This window comes from Cetorhinus maximus, chromosome 8 (assembly GCF_964194155.1).
Source record: "Cetorhinus maximus chromosome 8, sCetMax3.hap1.1, whole genome shotgun sequence".
Classification (NCBI taxonomy): Eukaryota; Metazoa; Chordata; class Chondrichthyes; order Lamniformes; family Cetorhinidae; genus Cetorhinus; species Cetorhinus maximus.
Window position 1 is genome coordinate 129,317,395 of NC_135886.1, and position 21,078 is coordinate 129,338,472.

The 21,078-nt window shown below is 41.8% G+C and overlaps 1 protein-coding gene across 1 annotated transcript in view; it reads right to left on the bottom strand.

The window, feature by feature from the left end:
• The window catches only part of ophn1 (oligophrenin 1), a 203,321-nt gene that overhangs the window by 139,746 nt on the left and 42,497 nt on the right, over nucleotides 1-21,078 (bottom strand). Inside the window, exon 2 of the mRNA XM_078547587.1 lies at nucleotides 6,262-6,357. Coding sequence (XP_078403713.1) covers nucleotides 6,262-6,357 — 96 coding nt within the window. The remainder of the gene's footprint in view (nucleotides 1-6,261; nucleotides 6,358-21,078) is intronic.

Sequence of the window (21,078 nt, forward strand, 5' to 3'; positions counted from 1 at the left end):
TCACCAGGTTGATCCTGGGGATGAAGGGATTTTCTTATGAGGTGAGGTTGAGTCGGTTGGGTCTGTATTCATTGGAGTTTAGAAGAATGAGAGGTTGCCTTATTGAAACATATAAGATTCTTGGGGTGCTTGACAGGGTAGATGCTGAGAGGTGGTTTCCCCTTGTGGGAGAGTCTAGGACCAGAGGGCATAATCTCAGAGTAAGGGGGCGCCCATTTAAAAGAGAGATGAGGAGGAATTTCTTCTCTCAGAGGGTAGTCAATCTGTGGAATTCTTTACCGCAGAGTGCTGTAGAGGCTGGGTCATTAAGTATATTCAAGGCTGAGATAGACAGATGTTATTCGGTAAGGAAATCAAGGGTTATGGGGTAAAGGTAGGAAAGTGGAGTTGAGGATTATCAGATCAGCCATGATCTCATTGAATGGTGCAGCAGACTCGATGGGCTGAATGGCCTACTTCTGCTCTTACCTCTTGTGATCTTATGGTCTGTTAGTTTCTCCTTGCAGCCAGTTGTGAGCTCCTCACAGCTTACATTCCCACCTCGTTTTGTATTGCCAGTAAATTTGGATACAATACTCGTAGTATCTTAATCTGAATCATTACAATAGTAGCTTAGACCGCAGCACTGATCCTTACTGAACCACTGGTTACAGCTTGCCAACTTGAAAATGCCCCTTCTATCCCTGCTTCCTGTCCATTAACCAATCCTCTATCCATGCTAATATATTACTGCCAATCTCAGGAACTCTTATCTTGCGTATTAACCTTTTGGGTGGAATCTTCTTTTGGAAATTCAAGTACATCACATCTACTTTATCAATTCTAATAGTTAGACCCTCAAAAGGCTCTAATAAATTAATCAAAGACATTTTGACAAACTTTTTGTCTTGCACTCATCAGGACAATCACAAGAATACCAATCCCAGGAGAAGCAACAACATTATACTGTATGAGAAGAGCGTGCTGATTGGCTGGCAAGTGGACTCTGGTAGAGTCGTTGCCATGGAGAATGCGCCAGTTAAATGGTGACTAACAGTTAACTGCCAAGCATTGTTTGACATTTAAACCAGGCAGCTTGACTCAAGGCATTGTTCTGAGGAATGAGCCAGCGAATGGCTGTCACATATTTCGTTTAGCTGAAACAGGCACAAGGTGTGTACATGTTCTTCCCTGCCCGCAAAGAACAGGGCCCTGTGTATTAATAGATGTAGCTTTCAGTGCACACAAATACACCACACTGCAAGCCCAACTGACAATCATAAATCGGTTGTCAGTGTAATTCTTAGCACACTAAGGATTATTTAGCAAATGTTGTCCAATCGCGGAATCACATCTAATGTTGGACACTGTGTTTTGAGTTTTGCAAGCACAGGCTGGCTGGGTACGGTCTGTATCTTGCCCAATGCGAACAGCGGAAGGGACATGCTGTTTGATACAATCCACCAGTCCTTGGGACGTACGACCTACATACCTAGCATCACACTAGCACTGAAACTCAAACCACATTACTCATTTGCGAGATAGGCAGAATGTCTTTTTGGCTTGACAGCACCAATTTATTAGTGGCGAATACCACTTGCGTTGCTACTGCATAGTAGCAGCGTGAAACACCTTCACCTGTTGCTTAAATTGGTATTCTTGTGATTGTCCTGATGAGTGCAAGATGAAAAGCTTTGACAGAATGTCTTTTTTCAGCAATACTCAAGTTCTGTATGACCAAATGACTAAATTAGTCAAACACAATTTTCCTTTCATAAAACCATATTGACTCTGTCTGGCCATACCATGATTTTATTAGTGCATTAAGACTTCCTCTATTATAGATTCTGCATTTTGCCGACGACTGATCTTTCTTGCAGAGATTCAACTTCTACACTTAAAAGATGAAGCATATCAGTGCCTTTGGAAGAGGAAGTTTAAAAATACATGTGCATAAAGAACAAATATCTACTCTGAAGAGTATCGAAAGTTTAGTCTCTTCCCCCTCCACTACCCACCCGTCCCAACAACTCCCAAGCATTCTCGTGACAAACAAGCTCTGCAAAAGATCACATCACTGTATTTTAAAAAGGAGTGATTTAAAATGGTGGATCATGCTGCAGAGGTTAGTTTCTTGTGTTATGATCCCAGCTGATGTTACTACTGGACAAGTCTGATCCCAGGGTGGAGCCCAGCTTAATAGATTCTAACATTTATTTGTTTGTTTGGTTACATGCAGAGTGGCTCCTGAACACAGTCACAGAAGTCAATTGATGAACTTTTAACAAAAGACTAAAACCTTTATTAAATAAGGAAAGATGAACTATATTGCAATATTCCTTCACCCACAACTGTACCTTTACAGATATATACAGATTGGTAAGGGTAACACAAGTTGCCAAAAGCTTTCTTATCCTCATGTTCACAGTAATTACACAGTCCATGAATAGGCGACCTGTGGTCAGACACACCACACACGAAACCAAGTGACAGATGCCACCCCAAACAAATGCTATGGATCTCTCCTCAACTCCCCTCAGACACTCGTCACACTGTGAGCCAGTCAGTCTCACTGAACTCCGTTTTTCACATGAGGGTTTCCAATCTCCACTTCCTAAGAACTCGCCTTGGAATCTTCTTCTGACGCTTTCTCTCAGACACCTTCCACAAGGGTTCACCTCCAAGGTTTCGAACTCTCCTTCCGATGTTCCTCTCCCTTGGGTCACCACATACATTCAAGCTTTCCTCCACGTACTCTCTCTCTCACTGACTCAGCTGTCAACAGTACACCACTGCTTCACAGGCCCAGAGCAAAGAGTTACAAACCTTCAGTTGTCTCTTTGGACCTTCTGGCCTCTTGCAAGCGGTTCTCACTTTAAATCTGCTTTCTGCAGCTTTTGTCTCTTAAAATCTGAAGCTTGGAGCCTCTCTCTCTGCCCCTCGCTCTTAGCTTCACTTAACAGGACCTTTTCCACATTCCTGTCCTTCCACTTTACTAGAAGATCTTCTTGGGGCTTTCACCCGTTCCACTCCCCTGGATTTTGGGATCTTTTCTTTAGCTTGGGACTGGCTATCTGTTCCCTTTATTCCAGTCTTTCCTAGCAGTTACTTTCAAAACCAACTAACCTCAAAACAGCTTCCAAATTAAACTGCTGTTCCTAGTTTCTTCTGTGTGCATCTGTAGGAGGGACCTGCTTCTCTGGACCCCTGTTGCTAGGCAACAGCCCAGTTTCTCTACTCGTTTGTTTAACTTAGCTGCAACAGTCATAAAACTCTCATCAGAAATGTAGGCACCTTTTAAAGTGAAACTAAAACTCAATTTAACCTTTACTTAACACAGCAGATACAGAAATACAAATCGAACTTAAGCATTAAAGCTAAAATTCATTCCTAATACCCACAAATACAAATAAAACTTACTTAAACTATCTCTATTTCCTAAAGCTGGAGTCAGATGACTTTAGGTTGAGAAAACGTGGACAGAATGAAAGTTACTCAGGAGTGATCTCAACTGAACTCCTAAAGGCTGGCTTCAGAGGAACATTTGGGAGGTTTAGGTCATCCCACCCACCCCAACAACAGTTATAGCACTGGGAGGAAAATAGAAGGGGGTGCAGAGGATGAGCTAGATAAAGAGTGGATTAGCTAGGAATGTGGGAAGATCACCAACACAGGTATAATAACACCATTAACTTGAATTAATATCACAAACCAAAATTTCACTTCTCACCATACTTTCACGGGATGCGGGCTTCGCTGGCTGGGCCAGCATTTATTGCCCATCCTTAGTTGCCCTTGAGAAGGTGGTGGTGAGCTGCCGCAGTCCACGTGGTGTAGGTACACGCACAGTGCTGTTAGGGAGGGAGTTGCAGGATCTTGACCCAGCGACAGTGAAGGAACTATGATATATCTCCAAGTCAGGATGGTGAGTGACTTGGAGGAGAACTTCCAAGTGGTGGTGTTCCCATCTATCTGCTGCCTTTGTCCTTCTAGATGATAGTGGTTGTGGTTTTGGTAGGTGCTGTCTAAGCAGCCTCGGTGAATTCCTGTAGTGCATCTTGTAGATGGTACACACTGTTGCTGCTATTGTGCGATGGTGGAGGGAGTGAATGTTTGTGGATGTGGTGCCAATCAAGCGGGCTGCTTTGTCCTGAATGGTGTCAAGCTGCTTGAGTGTTGTGGGAGCTGCACTCATCCAGGCATTTGGGGAGCATTCCATCATACTCCTGACTTGTGCCTTGTAGATGGTGGACAGGCTTTGGGGGATCAGGTGGTAAGTTACTCATTGCCCGATTCCAAGCCTCTGACCTGCTCTTGTAGCCACAGTATTTATATGGCTAGTCCAGTTCAGTTTCTGGTCAATGGTAACCCCCAGGAAGCTGATCGTGAGGGATTCAGTGATGGTAATGCCATTGAATGTCAAGGGACGATGGCTAGATTCGCTTGGAGATGGTCATTGCCTGACATTTGTGTGACGCAAACATTACTTGCCACCTGGCAGCCCAAGCCTGGATATTGTTCAGTTCTTGCTGCATTTGGACATGGACTGCTTCAATGTCTGAGGAGCTGTGAATGGTGCTGAACATTGTGCAATCATCAGCGAGCATCCCCACTTCTGATCTTATGATGAAAGGAAGGTCATTGATGAAGCAGCTGAAGCCTTCTCTCTGCCCCTCGCTCTTAACTTCACTTAACAGGACCTTTTCCACATTCCTGTCATTCCACTTTACTAGAAGATCTTGTTGGGACTTTCGTCCATTCCACTCCCCTGGATTTTGCGATCTTTTCTTTAGCTTGGGACTGGCTATCTGTCCCCTTTGCCTCGGACACTACCCTGAGGAACTCCTGCAGTGATGTCCCAGAGCATCAACAGCATCATCTTCAGTTGAGAGGTGATGGGTCATGTGACCAGCACCCAGATTTCTGACAGCATGGTTTACTCTTACATAAAATATCAACGGTTTCTGAAAAAATATTAATGAATGCCAATTTCAAAAATGTTCTCTTCTTTAAACCCAATCTTCATTACCGCTCAGTGTATGCCTGGAGCTACTGGTTTCCCTCTTTTTCATCCAAAAGGCTGGTGACAGGACCAGAACTGCAGCCTAAATTTAGTTCCTTTTAAATCAGATTTAGTTATTTCATTTATTATTTTGAGAGGAAGGAAAAAGACATTGGAAGCACAGCAAAGAACTCCAGTGACTATCATCCTGCACTATACAGAACAGCCCTGTTCCATTCACATACCGGTCCACTCGAGCACAGACTATCGTACACAGGATCACTTGTTGATACAAACAAATGAAGTACTAAAAAAAAGCAATCCAATTTACTCCATTCCTGGTAAGTCGCATTAAATCAATGTAATCTTATGAGCGAGGTGAATAAGCACAGATGAAACTTCCAAGAAACAAAGACTTTTCACTGACACCCTGAAGATGGCATAGCAAAACCAGTCTAATTTAATCCTGGTGGCCACCTGGAGAAGCAAAGCCAGGCAAATAATTCCCAAGAGCTCGACCATCAAGACAGCTTGTCCTCTTCTCAAACCAACTTACTACTATGGTGAGATTAACTGGTTCACAACTCAAGGCAGGCTTTGCCAACTGTGCAGTTCTATACAAAGAACCCATAAGCATGTAGTGAAATATTAGTCTAATAAAAGAGGTAGATGATTCAAGTGACCAGCGACAGCAGGCCACGTGGGGAGCTGGTGTCTATGTGGTAATGTCATTAAACTGGTAATCCAAACTAATTGGGACAGGCGTTCAAATCCCACCACAGCAGCTGGTAGAATTTAAATTCAATTAATAAATCTGGAATTGAAAGCTAGTCTGAGTAATGGTGACCATGACAACCATCATCGATTGCTGTAAAAACCCATCTTGACCTTTTGGGGAAGGAAATCAGCCATCCTTACTTGGCCTACATGTGACACCAGATCCACAGTAATGTGGTTGACTCTTAAATGCCATCTGAAATGGTCTAGCAAGCCACTCAATTCAAAGGCAATTAGGGGTAGGCAACAAATGCTGGCCTTGCCAGCGACACACACATCCCATGAAAGAATAAAGAAAAATTGTCGTTCGGTCAAGTTAGCTGGGCTCAAAAACTGCCCTGCTGTGTCACCCCAATCATCCAGCTAACAGCATTTTGCCGAAAAACATTCAACTGGGCCCTAAAATTGTTGGACCACCATTTATGGTTTGGATCAACCTCGTCTCTTATACCGTTATATATCTTACAGTTAATTAAAAAGATGCAGCAACACTGTTTCCTTACCAATGTTAATTTCATCATCAGTCAACGTATCTCCAATAAATTCAAACTGAAATACATTCAGGCTCTGTGAAAACTTCACCACAGCGGAGGAGTAATCTGCAACACAAAAAAAACATGTAGACTTCAATGGTTTTAAAAAATAACAGCACTCCCAACACTCCATCTCCTGCAACCATTATACATTGGCAGTAATCTAATGTGTGATAAGAGTTCAAAGGATTCCCTTTAATTAAGGATAAATCCAGCAATTATAGGTCAGTCAGTTTAACTTCAGTGGTAGGAAAGCTTTCAGAAATGATAATTCTGGGAAAAAAAGAATTAAAAGTCACTTGGGTAAGTGCAGATTAATCAAGTGAAGCCAGCACTGAAACATCTCAGATCCTGAGGGGATCTGATAGGGCAGACGCCAGGAGGATGTTTCCATTTGTGAGAGAGACTAGAACCCGGGGACACAGTTTAAGAATAAGAGATCTACCATTTAAGATGGAGATGAGCAGACTATTTTCTCTCAACGAGTTATTAATATGTGGAATTTCTTCCCCAGAAAGCAGTGGAGGCTGGGTCATTGAATTTATTCAAGGCAGTGTTAGACAGATTTTTGATAGACAAGGGGGTCAAGAGTTATGGGCAGCAGACAGCAAAGTGGAGTTGAGTCCACAACTAGATCAGCCATGATCTTATTGAACAGTGAAGCACGCTTGAAGGGCTGAATGGCCTACTCCTGCTCCTAAGTCCTGTGTTTTTTTATTACACATAAAAGCTTCTCTTCTTGCTGAGGTCATATGAATGCCATGGGACACACCCAACTTTAAAACTAAATGATGCAAGGTCTTACTTGCTGTGTTCAATCTGCAAACAAGATCACAAAACCCACCACTAATGTATACAACATTGGATACCAGCATCTTAATGTGTAGTTCCCATTTTACATCTTAATTAGTTGATACTTAGTTCTCACTAAGAAAACTGTAGAAGGTTCTTTTTGTGGTTTTGCAAACTCAAGCCAAAAATGAGGAAGCTAACAATAAGGAGGAAGCCTGAGGGTTTTATTAATTAAAAAGGGAGGATTTTGAATTGGAATGTATGAATGTCACTGAAGAGAATAAAGATGAGTGGGTTTATAGGTATCAACCAATCTATCCTATCAAACAGGAATAGGTCTGCTTGGCCTATAAAAATTTCCTACACTGGAATACCTCAGGCACAATAGCCAATCAATGAGCCAATGAGTCAGACTAATTGAGAATGTTTGTAACATTTTCACAACATGTAAACACCGTCTGTTGTAAAGACAGCTGATGCAAACGTATCATCCAGGAAATGAGAGCAAAAATGCCAAGTCGCTAATAGCTATATTGTAATTAGGAACAAGCAGCACTCAAATCCAGACTACAGTCAGAATCAAAGTTAATCCCTCCCAATTTTTCTTCCTTCTCTTGGAGGCAGCAATGCTGGGGTTGTGTTTCAGTGAACCTGTCCACATCGGTTAAGGGAATGTAAACACTGATTGGAAAAGTATGCAAGAACTGAGGTCTCAGAAACAAAGAACAACCACGAGATCAAGCATGAGCGTTGCTCCTTTTCACTGAGCTCAACACACCCTCTCCCCATTTCTTAGCATAGCACTTAATCTCACCTCTCTAAAAAATCTCATTCATCTGCAAATACAGTATGCTTCCAAGTGCATTTTAGATCTACATATACAGCCATTTTGATAACTTATTTTTGTAATTTGTGCCTAAATCCATTATATTTTGCTCAATAATCCTCCTCACCCTTATATTGAGGAGGATGCAAGGAAAAAATTATCAACTCAGACCACATATTGTAATTCTTGGTAAACATGCTTATGTAAATCTAGGACAACAAGTATCTTATTGAAAGGTTCTGGAAATAAATATTCAAAGTCAGACCATCGGGACAGAATTTACTGTAACCAGCAAATTAACTTGCCCAGGAGAAATCTCCATGAGATTTTGCACTGGAAGGCCCTGTTAGTGGGAGGTGGAAACCTTGCTGTGTGCTCTACAGGGTCTCTGGGACTGGTGTGAACAGGGCAAGCAACTGTGCACCCCTTAACCAGTGGTAAAGGTCAGAGTTGAGTTGTGTTGTATTGATGTAGTTGAGTTTACTATATTAGCTTATTGATCAGGGAGGAGCTCCATAGCCCTATTTGTTTGGGGTTATGAATTTTGATTGCTGACCTGACTCTGGAGATTGAGCATAGTGAAGCATGTCAATTGTATCAATTGTACTTGGGCCACTGGAGTGATTGGGCTTCCTGAGCTAAATGGCTGTAGTTAGTGCTAAAAAAAAAGGTGCTGATAGTGGCATAAAGGTAAGAAAGCAGAATGTGATAGCAGCAGAAAAAGGGTAGCATTGATGAAAAAACAACATGGAACAAGTAACAGATGGCCCACCACCCTCTCCCTCCACCCCATTCCCTACAGGGCTATCTGTTACTTGTTCCATGTTGTTTTTTCACATAATGCTACCCTTATTCTGCTGCTATCATATTCTGCTTTCTTACCTTTATGCCACTATCAGCACCTTTTTTAGCCCTAATCACTACCATTAACACTCCCTGTGTCTTTTAGTTGATGACATCTTTGTCAATCCTCCTTTTGTCCCCACCTATTGCTGGCCAGCTCCACCAGCGCCCCCCCCACCGCTCCACCCCCAAAAACAGTATAAATTTCATCACACTTCCACTTCTCTTCAGCTCTGAAGAAGGGTCATATGGACTTGAAACATTAACTCTGTTTCTCTCTCCACAGATGCTGCTAGGCCTGAGTTTTTCCAGCATTTTCTGTTTTTGTTTCAGATTTCCAGCATCCGCAGTATTTTGCTTTTATCTTAGTCTTTTACTTCTTGCTGTGCTTTCTTAGACTATTCTTAAAGTGCCAGATCCTGCGATATCAAAAGATAGTAAGCATTGTAATCTCATGATTTACCAACTCATGTTGCTGGCAAACTCTTCCGTTGTCAGCACTTGTGAAGAATTGCTATGAGCAGCGACGAGTCTGAACCAGGAAATGAAGGTTAGGACAGTGAATTCAAAATCAAATCAGGTACAGAAAGTAAAATAGAATGATTGTGAGGAGAGAATTTTAAAAACTCCAGTAATTAATAGCTGAGAGAATGAAATTACACACTGTAAATGTGTGTTTTCAGTGCCAAAGAAGTTGTATGGCAGTAATTAAGACCAAAATGGACAAGCACCTACTTTTTGAGATGAGTTCACTTTGTATCTATGACCTCTGAGCAAGAACCTCACAATGTTCTACACATTTGAAAGGGAAGAGAGATTGTTAAGGGCTGTTTTCAGGCAGCTTATGGCAGAGCAGTACACCTTCGACTACAACTACCAGATTTTAGCGTTTAATTGTGCATCTGTGTTCAGCTGAAGTTGCTGTCTGATTTGTGCCAAAACAACATTGAGCACTGTTACTTTTACAGTAAATTCTGTCCCAGTGTTTGCAATTGTTTCTGCATCGGCAGAAATTGCAGTTACAGTGCATTTGTCAGTACAGGGTTTCTTGGCCTCAAGGAGAAAGATCCAATCAGATGGTGGATTCACATCCAATAGCTGCAGGCAGGTGGGAGTGCTAAGAGCTCCAGGCAGTTTCTAATAATTCAGTTTGTTCTTTGAATATTTATTTCTCAGTATTAATTCCTTGTACTGACTCAGTTACGCTGGAAGTTTTAAAGTGAAAGTATTTATTGAAAGCAGTCACTGAAAGAAATATCATCAGTGACATTAGCTGGTAAATCATGAGACTGTAATGCTAAATTGTCAGTTGATATCACAGGATATTAGGGTACTTTACGAACTTTCTGGAAAAGCACAGCAAGAAGTAAAAACCATGCTGTTCACGAAACTCAATCATTCCAGTGGACTATCACTTACAATCCAAGACAAACTCTTGTGGACCTTTACATTGTTGCATTATAGAACTTTTCATGTATTGCAGGCTGGTTTCTATAGCTGCACCAGGTTTGAATCCAAATTGCTACTCTGTCATTGACTGTAGGAGCCTAAATCTTCTGAAGCTCTGCATTTGGTGTCTATCAAAGTATCATCAAAATCAAATCTATTGGCTATCCCCTACTGTTATACCTTATCCATTAATAACTCAAACAGCAGACTGCATGGTGGACATTAAATACAGCTAGAAGATGATAATTGCAAACATTTTTATATATATAATATATATATATATATATAAAAGTTGTGTTGGCATTGAAAAAAAACATCCAGCATAACAAATTGTTGAGATTATGCTTTTTATGACATCTCTAGGAGTAGCAAATGCGAAAGGAAAAGTCACACACAAATTAAATGAGTGACGGAACTATACCCTAGAATGTGAATTTTGTGGGATTGCTGCTTCGCCAAGGGTATTATACTTTAGGTGACATTAAACCACAGCCTATTCAGCCTGTTTTGCGGCTTTGGGTGAACATTATAGCTGCCATGGTATTGTTTAAAGAATAGGGAGTTCCCTGGGCTCCAAGCCAACATTCCTTTCTCAAACACAACGACCAAATGAATATTAACTAGTCACTATCTCAATTACTGTTTGTATTACACTCTATGCACAAATGGATGCCGCATGCACTTACATAACAGGCAATGCATCTCAAAATAAATTATTGTATGTGAATTGCTTCAGGAATTTGAAAGATGTGACAGATTATATAAACTATTTCTTCATCATCAGGAGTGGGTGGGTGGGGGGGGTGGGGGGCGGTGGTAAGAGATATTGGTAGGAATTTTAAGTGGAGGTGGTGGCCCTGACCCCACCCCCGGTTGAAAAGTTGGTGGCGAGCCCCCCTCCGCATGGTCGAGAAGCCCCAAGCTGATTTTATGGCTGTCGGGCCATTAAATGGCGCAGGGTGAGACTTCCACCCACATCTGGAGGAGGTCCCGCTTCCAAGGACTGCCAGCCAATCAAATGTCTGGCAGCTCTCCAGTCCCAGAAGCACCCCCACAAGCAGTGGCCACTGCTGGGACTGCAACCAGTCCCCAGTAATGATTGATGCTGGAAGCAGGTAACAAGGCAAGTGCAGTGGTTTGGCAGGGGGTTGGTGGTGGGAGGTGTGTGGTTTCACGGGCACCAGTCTGGCAGGCCCCAGCGAGGCTGCCACTGGGAGGGCAGGGGGAGGGAAACAATAGGGGACGGGGAGTACTGTGGGGGGCCTTCCATTGGCCACGGGTTCACCAACAGGAGGGACCCCCCACCTCCCACACATCACCACCCACCCACTTCCACTTCCAGCAACAAGGCTGCCAGGGACTCGCCACATGAGGTGGCCCCCCACCTCATCGCTGGCAAAATACCAGCAGTGGTGGCAGGAGACCCTTGAGAGGCAATTAAATGGCCACTTAAAGGGCCTCAATTAGCCCAAGGATGGGTAAGCCACTCAGCACCTTCTTCACCGCTGGCAAAATGCTAGCTGAAGTGGGTAGGTGATGGGCATAACATTCCCCCGCTTCACTCCATAGCACCCAATTTTATGCATCCCCCTCGCCCCTCCCCTGCCTGCAGGCCTGTTCTTGGGAGTGGGGGAAGCTTATGATTCCACCCATTAAATCAAAGCACTGCTGATCAAAAGTGGTGTCTGCCACAGGTTGGTTGTCACATTTATTGTTCTACTTTCTAAAACAGAGACCGCTGTAAGTCAATTGTCAACTTTGAAACTGCTGAACGTGAGGTACTATACAAATGCAAGAATTATTAAGTATTTTTGGGACAAGTTAAAGGCCATTATGCCCATTAAGTCAATCTATACTTAATTGGTCAATGAACACTCTCATCATATTCCACAATCCCTTCATTCCAAAAAAAAAAGGCCTCATGAAATCATTTCACCATCTGCTTCAGCGACTTTCCCATCAGGGAATTAGATATCCTTCGTTTGGAACGTACATCATTTTATCAGATTATTGACAGACCTAAATGTATAAAACAGAAAAAGTTTTCCATCCGGGTTTCACTTCTGGGACTTCGTCTCTCATTACCCTGAAAAGATTAGTGAGTCCTTAAAAGTTAAAAACGTTGATATTTCCAGGAAAAAATACTACATAAAGTGTCATTTTAACAGAAATGTTTGGGCACAGGGGGAATGGATGAATCTCCATGGACACCTCCCAATACCCTTCCCCTGGAGATAGCGTCAAAAGCACCGACATTTTACTAAGGTTTTATTTTTCATTATTTCCTCCTCGTTTACATTTTTCAGGCCACACACTAACTGCAGCCAAGAAATTAGGCGTATGAACTATTCCTAGATGGTGTGCAAGATCAGCGACAGAGTTGACTAACCTCTTGACACTCCCTCACTTCCTTCCCCTAGTGAAACAATTAGGAACTCCACTGTACCATGGGAAGCAGATTTTGAGGGTGTGGGGGGTGGAGTACAAAAGGTGTGAACCCATGTTCCAGCACCATAGTGAAGTACATTATTGTACCATGACACAACCAGGGCTCTCTGTTGTGATCCCTCAGCCATGTTGTAGGGTAACTAGATATTAGGCAGAAAAAGGTGCATGTTTGGACCATACTTATTGGGAAAACATTGACACTGGATCCATGAAAACATCCAGCATAAAAACCAAAAGCAATAATCTTAAAATTGATGTTAATGAGCCTACACTAAGAGCCAGCCACTAAGAAAGTACATGAGCTCAGCAATGATTCTCCAACTGACTTTCCCTCTCCACAAGAAACTAACCAGTCCTTTCTCTACTCAAGTCATAGGAGGTGCAACAATGCAATGTCTGTAAAAGATCATCACCAATCAAACATTACATATCAGACCATAAGAAAAAACATAGGAGAGATTACAGGGCATGACTACAGAAATCACAGATGGAATCAGCCTAAGGAATTCTACAAGTACAAGCAGAACTGAATGCCACCAAAACTTAAGGATAAGACAGCTGTAATTAGTGACAGGTAGGCTGCCATTCAGTTCCTCCCTGGGATTAGATCGTTTTAATGCTGATCTTTCCTTGAAATGCAAGTGCAAGTTGTGAACCCGTCGGTTTACAGCTCGAGGTAGCTCTGCCTCTGCGGGATCGCAAAAATTTGTTCTCAAAATTGCCACTGCTTCAATTTAAGTGAACATTAGGAATTATTTTAATGCTGGAACGTTTGAGTGGTAAATGAGACTTCCCATCATACTTAACCCTGAAATTACTACCTTCTTGAAAGGCGTAACCAATTTTGGGATACAGCTGCATGAGTACAGGAATCCTCTGATACTTCACCAAGGGCTATCCCCTCATGTATGAACCCAGACATGGAGAGGCAGCGGGCTAAGTAATCTAGGAGCCCATCACAGCCAAAACCCAATCTTGTCCTCAATGACCACATGAAATCTTCAGCTGAGATCGCTGAATAGCAAATCAAAAAGGATATTTGGTCTCACGAGAACATAATAAAAAAAACGGGAACCGAAATAGGCCGGTTAATTCTACCCCTTTTCCTAGTACTGTGGAGTTATCTAACTCAACTCAGATCAGGAGATAACACTCTAACTTACTGAGAAGCAACAGTCTTAAATCGTTGCACTGATTTTAACCCCTTATGCTCAATGAGAACCAGAGCAGGCTGGGGGCAGGGAAGCTGGGTTTATAATAAATGAACACAAATTAAAATCAGGTCATGTTACCTTCGTGCTGCACTCCCACTGTAACTCCTGGGTTTCAGGAGACATTCGCCACAGGAAGGCGAGAACCGTGGACATGCCAAAGGCAGGCTGCTACAATTCAACTTGGTATCATGTGAGTCACACCAAGTGCCAGAAACACCAGCAGAACCCAGCCAACAGGAGCTGTGCCAGTGGTTTAAGGAATGCAAGAATTGCACATTCGTTTTAAATAAAATTCTCTCTCTGGTGGGGAACAAAGCATTGCTGTCATATTGGTTCAAATTTTGAAAAGCTTGTTTTGACAATTTGCAAGAAGTTGTGTGTAATATTAGCCTTCCATAGAGAAAATCTGAAAAGTGAATGAATATCCTTTCTACTGTAAAACTTTTTGAAATCAGTTATAGACTCTCAGACTCATACTTAACTTGCATTCTTTGATATTAATTTGCTTCCCTGCTGGATTGTTAAATTATTAATACCTTTTATTCAGGTTTTTGGAGAGTATTTGCTCTGTGAGACTGTACTATCTTTCCTATTGTGAAGATGGATGTTATTTCTTAAAATATTTTTGGGAATATGGTGACATTCTGTAAAGAAGGCTGAGTGTGCGCGTGTCAGAGTCTGTGTGTGTTGTGTGGCCGGGGGGGGATGGAGAGAAGAGGTTAGTAAAGACAGCTTGTCTATTGGAACAGAGATGAAAGGTAAAGGTGCTAGATATATGCATTTGTAAAGTGAGGCTTTGGTGAAGTTGGATTTACAAGTAAATAAAAGTTGGATTTTAAAATTTGCATTAGGTGATAGACAAGGACTTGACTTTTCAGCTGTTAAATTTCAAAGGGTAGTTTAGAAATAACAACGGACTTTTAAAACTTACAAAGGTTTCATTAGTAAACAAGGGAAGGTTATTACATTTTATTTAACCCAAAAGTGGAGGCAACAGGAAGTCATGAAAGATTTTTACATTTTGGAAAAGTTGAGTTCAAAGAGGTGTTTAGGACAATGGAGTTTAGCATGAAAGGAGGAAAAAAAAGATATTTAAGTGAGTTGTTTAGTTGAGTTCAGGTGGCTGTGTGGGGGAGATATCCTGAGACCAGCTCTGTGCCGAGAAAAGTTGGAAATTTGAAGTGGCCATCCAGTTTCAAGCCAGAGAAGTCTTTGTTTGCAGAAAGCAGTCTGTTTCTGAACTTCCTTCAGATTTCTACAGCAGAGTGAAAGAGTGAGAAGCCATGTGGTATACTTTACTAAAGTAGCAGCAGTTATTGCCTTGGGTCACATTACTGGATTTTTATGGTTAAAATCTATAAGGGAGCTGTTACCAAGCAGTTTCTTGTGCGTTCTGACCAAGTGTTTTTTTGGAGGGAATGTTTTGCAAGACTGTTTCAACAGTGTCATTTTAATCTTGTTTGCTTAAATTTTTTTTCTGTTTGTTAATAAAATTAAAAGATTTAAAATCCTAAAAGTGTTACAGGGATTCTATGCTTCTGGGATCAGTAATTTTCCCTTCATTTTCAAAATACAAAAAAAAGTTATGATCAGTAAGACAAGTTTCCCTTTGGGATTTGGCTTGTTCAGCAAATAACATCGGCTAAAGTGGTAACACCACAAACGTGCTGGAGGTACAGGAGATTCCCCACAGACTTGGTCCCCCCGACAACCCCATCACGCCTAAGTATTACAGGTACTGTCAAGAATGGAAATCAACAGAATAATAGCTGAGCAGAGGTTCAGGTTTCTGCTTACGTCTGTGGGGCCTCCCTACATTACACCCCACAGGCAGTCTCCTGCATCATCTCGCCATACAGAGAAGTCTGCACTTGGAAAAGGAACAGCAGCAAAAGTCTTCATTGGACAGAGGAAATGCGAAGCAGCAGCAGGAGGGCCACCTCAGGACCTTGCAGCAAGAAATGAGAGATGTACTAATTGTTCAGGGATTCCAGTGCTCAGCTTGATTGTCTGCATCTAAAAACCCTCGTAACATCCTTCCCCACTTCCTTCATTAAACAGCATTCAAAATAAAAGGAAAAGACTTGCATTTATATAGCACCTTTCACAACCTGAAGAAGTTCCTTTCCAGCCAATGAAATTCTTTTCAAGTGGAGACCCTGTTCTAATGTAGGGAACACCAAGAGAATTGCTCAGCTCATCTTCAATGGTGCCATCAGATCTTTTACTCTCACCCAAGGTGGCCACTGGGACATTAAATCAATGTCTCACCTAAAGATAACACTTCCAATAGCGCAGTACAAAAATGTCAGCATGTATTATATGCTCAAGTCTCTGGAGCGAGGCTTGAACCTTCTGACTAGAGGCACAAATGCTAATAACCTAAATAAATTGGATGAGCTCACCATATCTCTGTATCACTGCCAACCTAAATATCAACAATTGAAAGCTCAGTTACAAGGGCCGGAATTTTCCGGCCCTGCCACGGGGGATGTGGCAAGCCAGCCAAAAGTCCTTTGGCTTTCGGCGGGACTGGAAGATCCCAGCGGCGGTCGTGGCTGGACAATCCCAACCAAAGTTTTCTGTGTTTTTAGAAAATCGACAGAGACTGAAATGAAAGCACGGAGAGGCCTGAATTGATGACAATTTCTTATCAATTAGCAACCAGGGTAAAGCATTAAAAGAGGAAATGAGGTGCACAAAGGGCTGGGAGAGACAAACATCATTGGAATAAGGATAGTTTAGAAATAGGAGAGGTCAGAAACAGAAATGCAAGGCAGACCAAGGTAAGTTTAGAGTGCTTGTAAATTAGGTTGCTGAGCTGCAAGCACAAGTAACCACAAGGGGCAATGAGATATTGGCCACAGAGACCTCCTTCAAAGGAGGAGGAATGGGCACCCAATTTGGAGCCTACAATGTATTCAGGAATGATTAGGAAGGATATAATGGAGGGAAGATAGCAGCATCGATCAAAGATGACAGCACTTGAAAGGGATGATGTACTTGAGGGTTCAAAGACAGAATTGATTTGTTAGAATTAAGAAACAAGAGAGGAGCTAATACACTCCTGGGTATATAACATTAAGCCGCCAAATAGTCAGAAGGCTACAGAGGAGCAAATTTGCAGGCAAATTGCAGAAAGGTGCAAGAACTATCGACTAGTGAGAAAGGGTGTCCAAAGCTAGAGCTTCCTGGATGACTAAAGTAGTAGGAATTAAAATGAAAAAAAGAACCGAGGCTTGTAATAAATGTCAGGTTCATAATTTAGTGGAGAACCAAGCTAAACACAAAATGTACAGGGAAATGTACTGAATGTACTGAAAATGGAAATGAGAGAAGCAATGAGTGAAGCAGAGAGAGTATACGAGAATATATTAGCAGGTAACATAAAAGGAAATCCAAGAGTCTTTCATAACATATGAATAATAAAAGGATAGTGAAAAGGAAGGGTGTGAGTGATCTGCTTGTGGAAGGAGAGGGTATGGCTGAGGTCAAGATGAGTACTTTGCACCTGCCAGTACTAAAGATGAGGATGCTGCCAAACTGGTGCTAAATGGGGAGGTGGTAGAGAAATTGGACAGGATAAAATAGATAAAGTGCTTAAAAAGATTGGGGGTGCCAGTTCTGGGAATCACATCTTTGGAAAAAAGGTCAAGGCTTCAGAGTGCAGAGGAGATGTAGTGGAATGGTAGCAGAGATGAAAGATTTCAGTTACATAGAGAGAGGAGATAAACGAGGGTTGCTCTCCTTAGAGTAGATTTGATAGAGGTGTCCAGAATTGTGACTAGTTTAGATAGAATAAATACAAGCAAATTGTTTCCAGCGGCAGATGTAATTAGAGGACACAAATTTCAGATAATTGGCAAAAGATCCAGGGACAACAGTGGGGAGAAAAGAAAATTTGCACAGCGAGTTCTGATAATCTGGAATGCCCGAAAAGGATGGCATAAGCTGATTCAATAACAATCTTCAAAAGCAAACTGTCTATATGCGTGAAAAGGAAAGATTTGCAAGACTATGGGAGGAGGCAAGTGTGGATGATTGGATAGCTCTTTCAGAGAGTTGGCACAGGCACAATGGGCCAAATGGCCTCCTTCTGTGCTGCACTATTTGACGGTCCCATTTTATGAAAACTTGAGGAACATTACTAAAGGCCTATAAACGGACATCTGCACTAAACTGATCCACAGCCAGAAAGGAAAGGCATCTGGCGCCAATGACTGCTTATATTGCTGCTCTGGCACTGTTGCAGCTGGAAGCACTAGCAACAAGTATTTCTTCAAAAAGAGCCAAGACTGAAGTTAGCAAAATCCACCTCATATGCATTGCTAGTGGTGCTATTGGCTGCATGCTGTACAGTAAATACAACTGCTCCCTCAATCAGGAGCAACTGTGAGGGGCGCTGAGAGGAGGAAAAGAACAAACGGGATTTTAAAACAAACACATTAGGTGGTTAAGTCTTGGGAATTTTGCAGATTCCCTTCTTCAACTGAGAGAAAATTTTGGCACGTATCCTAAATCCCTGCTAACAGAATACTGTCGATTGGGAGCTGGGTAAAGACAAGCCATGCAGCTGGTAATATTTACTATAATTTTCAAAAGCTCCAACTGATATCCAGAGAACCGCATATAAAATGATTTCAGCCGAAATCAGAGGATATGAAGCTGGTAGAAAGAAGGGACAAACCAACACTAAAAATCATTTGAAATATCCACTTTCAAATGGTTTTATGATGTTAGGGGATGTTTAATTAGCAACAAGAACAACTAATGGTTTTCTTGGACTAGCATCTAAAACAAGGAAATTATAGTAGAAACAGATTTATTCTATTAATAGCTGCTACTCTCCAAAATAAATTAGTTAAACAAGGACACTATTTCTCTTCTAGTTTTTTTAAAATCCATTTTCTCTTCCCCTTCTTAGAAACATTTTTGGTATTGGCATCCTATGCCAAGCCACTGGTCAACATGGTGATGCAGGCCAGCCCACAGGAGGTGTTGCCATTTTCCTCTGTTATCAGCTAGAGACTCCCAGATGTGGTAATCGATTTTTAGGGCCTTCATGTCACTCTTGCAAGCATCCTCAAAGTGGATTCCCCTCTTGTCATCTGGTTCAGGCTACCTCACCAAACAAAAAGGTCCTTGGGTATACGATAGTCTTCCATCCTGCAAATGTGCCACCTCTGTTTGATTAGTATCAACAGGCTTGGGAGCTTCTTTTCTTGACTGCTGTAAATCACACATGTTTCACAGCCATACAGCAAGGTGCTGAGAACACAGGCCTTATAATTCATCAGCTTTGTCCTAAGGTTATCCCATACACGTCTTACGAGTTGGCTAAAAGGTGGTAGCTGCTTTCCCCTTGTGTGTATCGATCTCTGCATCAAAGGCCTGTCACCGTGACTCAAGGCAGCAGAATTCGCTAACCACTTCCAGTGGGTTGTTACTTAGTGTGATCAGGGACAGAGAGGGACCTTGTCCTATGACCAGTTTTCTTGACACTTATAGTCAGGGAGAACAAGTGACAGATATGGCAGAGATAGCCCACGAGTCTTTGAAGCTGAGTTTCCATGTGGGCAACTAGCACAGCATCGGCAGCATAAAGGAGTTTCCTGATCAGGATGCAATGTGTTTTTGGCTTCACTTTCCATTGCGATAGACTGCAGAGCTCGCTCGCTGTCTGGCCTAGAGTAACGTAGTCTCTTTCTGCAGAGAAGGTAAAGGTATGGAGCATGAAGATGATGACACCAAACAGATTGAGGGCTGGGACACTGCTTGTTTCATCCATCCTTCCATTATCATTCTGTCAGCTGGTGGACTACTTAGCAACATATTTACTAGGGGGTGGTGCAAGATCGATCACAAATGTGTTGAGAAAGCATTTGGCCAGGGAATGCTCCCTCAAAGTGATAATTCTGCAATCAAAAACTTGCACAAATGGAGAAGTCATGGCACAAATTAGCAATCTCCCCTTTCGTGACACAGAAATCTAAAGCCTTCAACCCCTTCTATCTTTAAACCAGGCCTTGGGTTAATGGAATCCTTTGTACTGTTGACCATGAACTGGTACGATGAAACAAAATTGCAAAGGATATGGGGAAGGTATCCTATTGCTTCAGATGCTGTCACAATTTATCACAGATGATAGACCCAAGTTGGCAATAAATCTTTCCTTTTATTTTAAAACAAATGAAATGTGTAGTGTATGCAGAAACTGAGAGTAGCTGAAACTTAAACAAAGCCAATTAGATAGCTAAGGCTGATTGGGGAAATAGACTAAAAAGGTATGGTAGTAAAAAAAGTGGGAAACTTTTAAAGAAACAATTTATGTTTGATAAAAATAATTCCACTGACAAACAAAAACCCAGTGAGAAAGATCCATTGCTTACTAAGGAGATTAAGGATAGTATTACAATAAAAGAAAAGGTGTTTAACGTTGCAAAGAATAGTAGCATGTCTGAGGATTGGGAGTGTTTTAGAAAACAAAGGGCCACCAAAATGTTGATAATAAGAGAAAAAATAGAATGAGAGTAAACTAGCCAAGAATACAAAACAGATTGTAAGAGCTCTTACAAGGATATAAAAAGGGGAGAGAGTAGCTAAAGTAAATGTTGGTCCCTTGGAAGCAGAGACGGGAGAAATTGTCAAGGTTAATGAGGAAATGACAGAGACATTGAACAAATACTTTGTATCTGCATTCACAGAAGATGACACAAGTTACATATTAAAATAGAGGACAACCAAGGGGCTAATAAGAGTGAGGAAATTAAGGTAATTAACATCTGCAGAGAAAATGTACTGGAGAAACTCAAGAGACCAAAATACAGCAAATCACCAGGACCTGATGGCCTATATCCCAGGGTTCTAAAGGAGATATCTGTAGAGAAAGTGGATGCTCTGGCTATGATTTTCCAAAATTCTCTAGATTCTGGAACAGTCCCAACAGATTGGAAGTTAGCAAATGTAACGCCACTATTCAAGAAAGGAGGGAGAAAGAAAACAGGGAACTTTAGGGCAGTTAGCCTAACAGGCATCAGGAAAGTGTTGGAATCAATTATTAAAGGAGTCTTAATGCACTTAGAAAATCATAGTATGGTTAGGACAAGTCAACATGGTTGTTAAGGGAGGCAAGGGAAGAGATATCAGGGGCCCTAGCAATAATTTTCAAATCCTCTCTGATCACAGGTGAGGTGCCAGAGGACTGCTAAGGTTGTC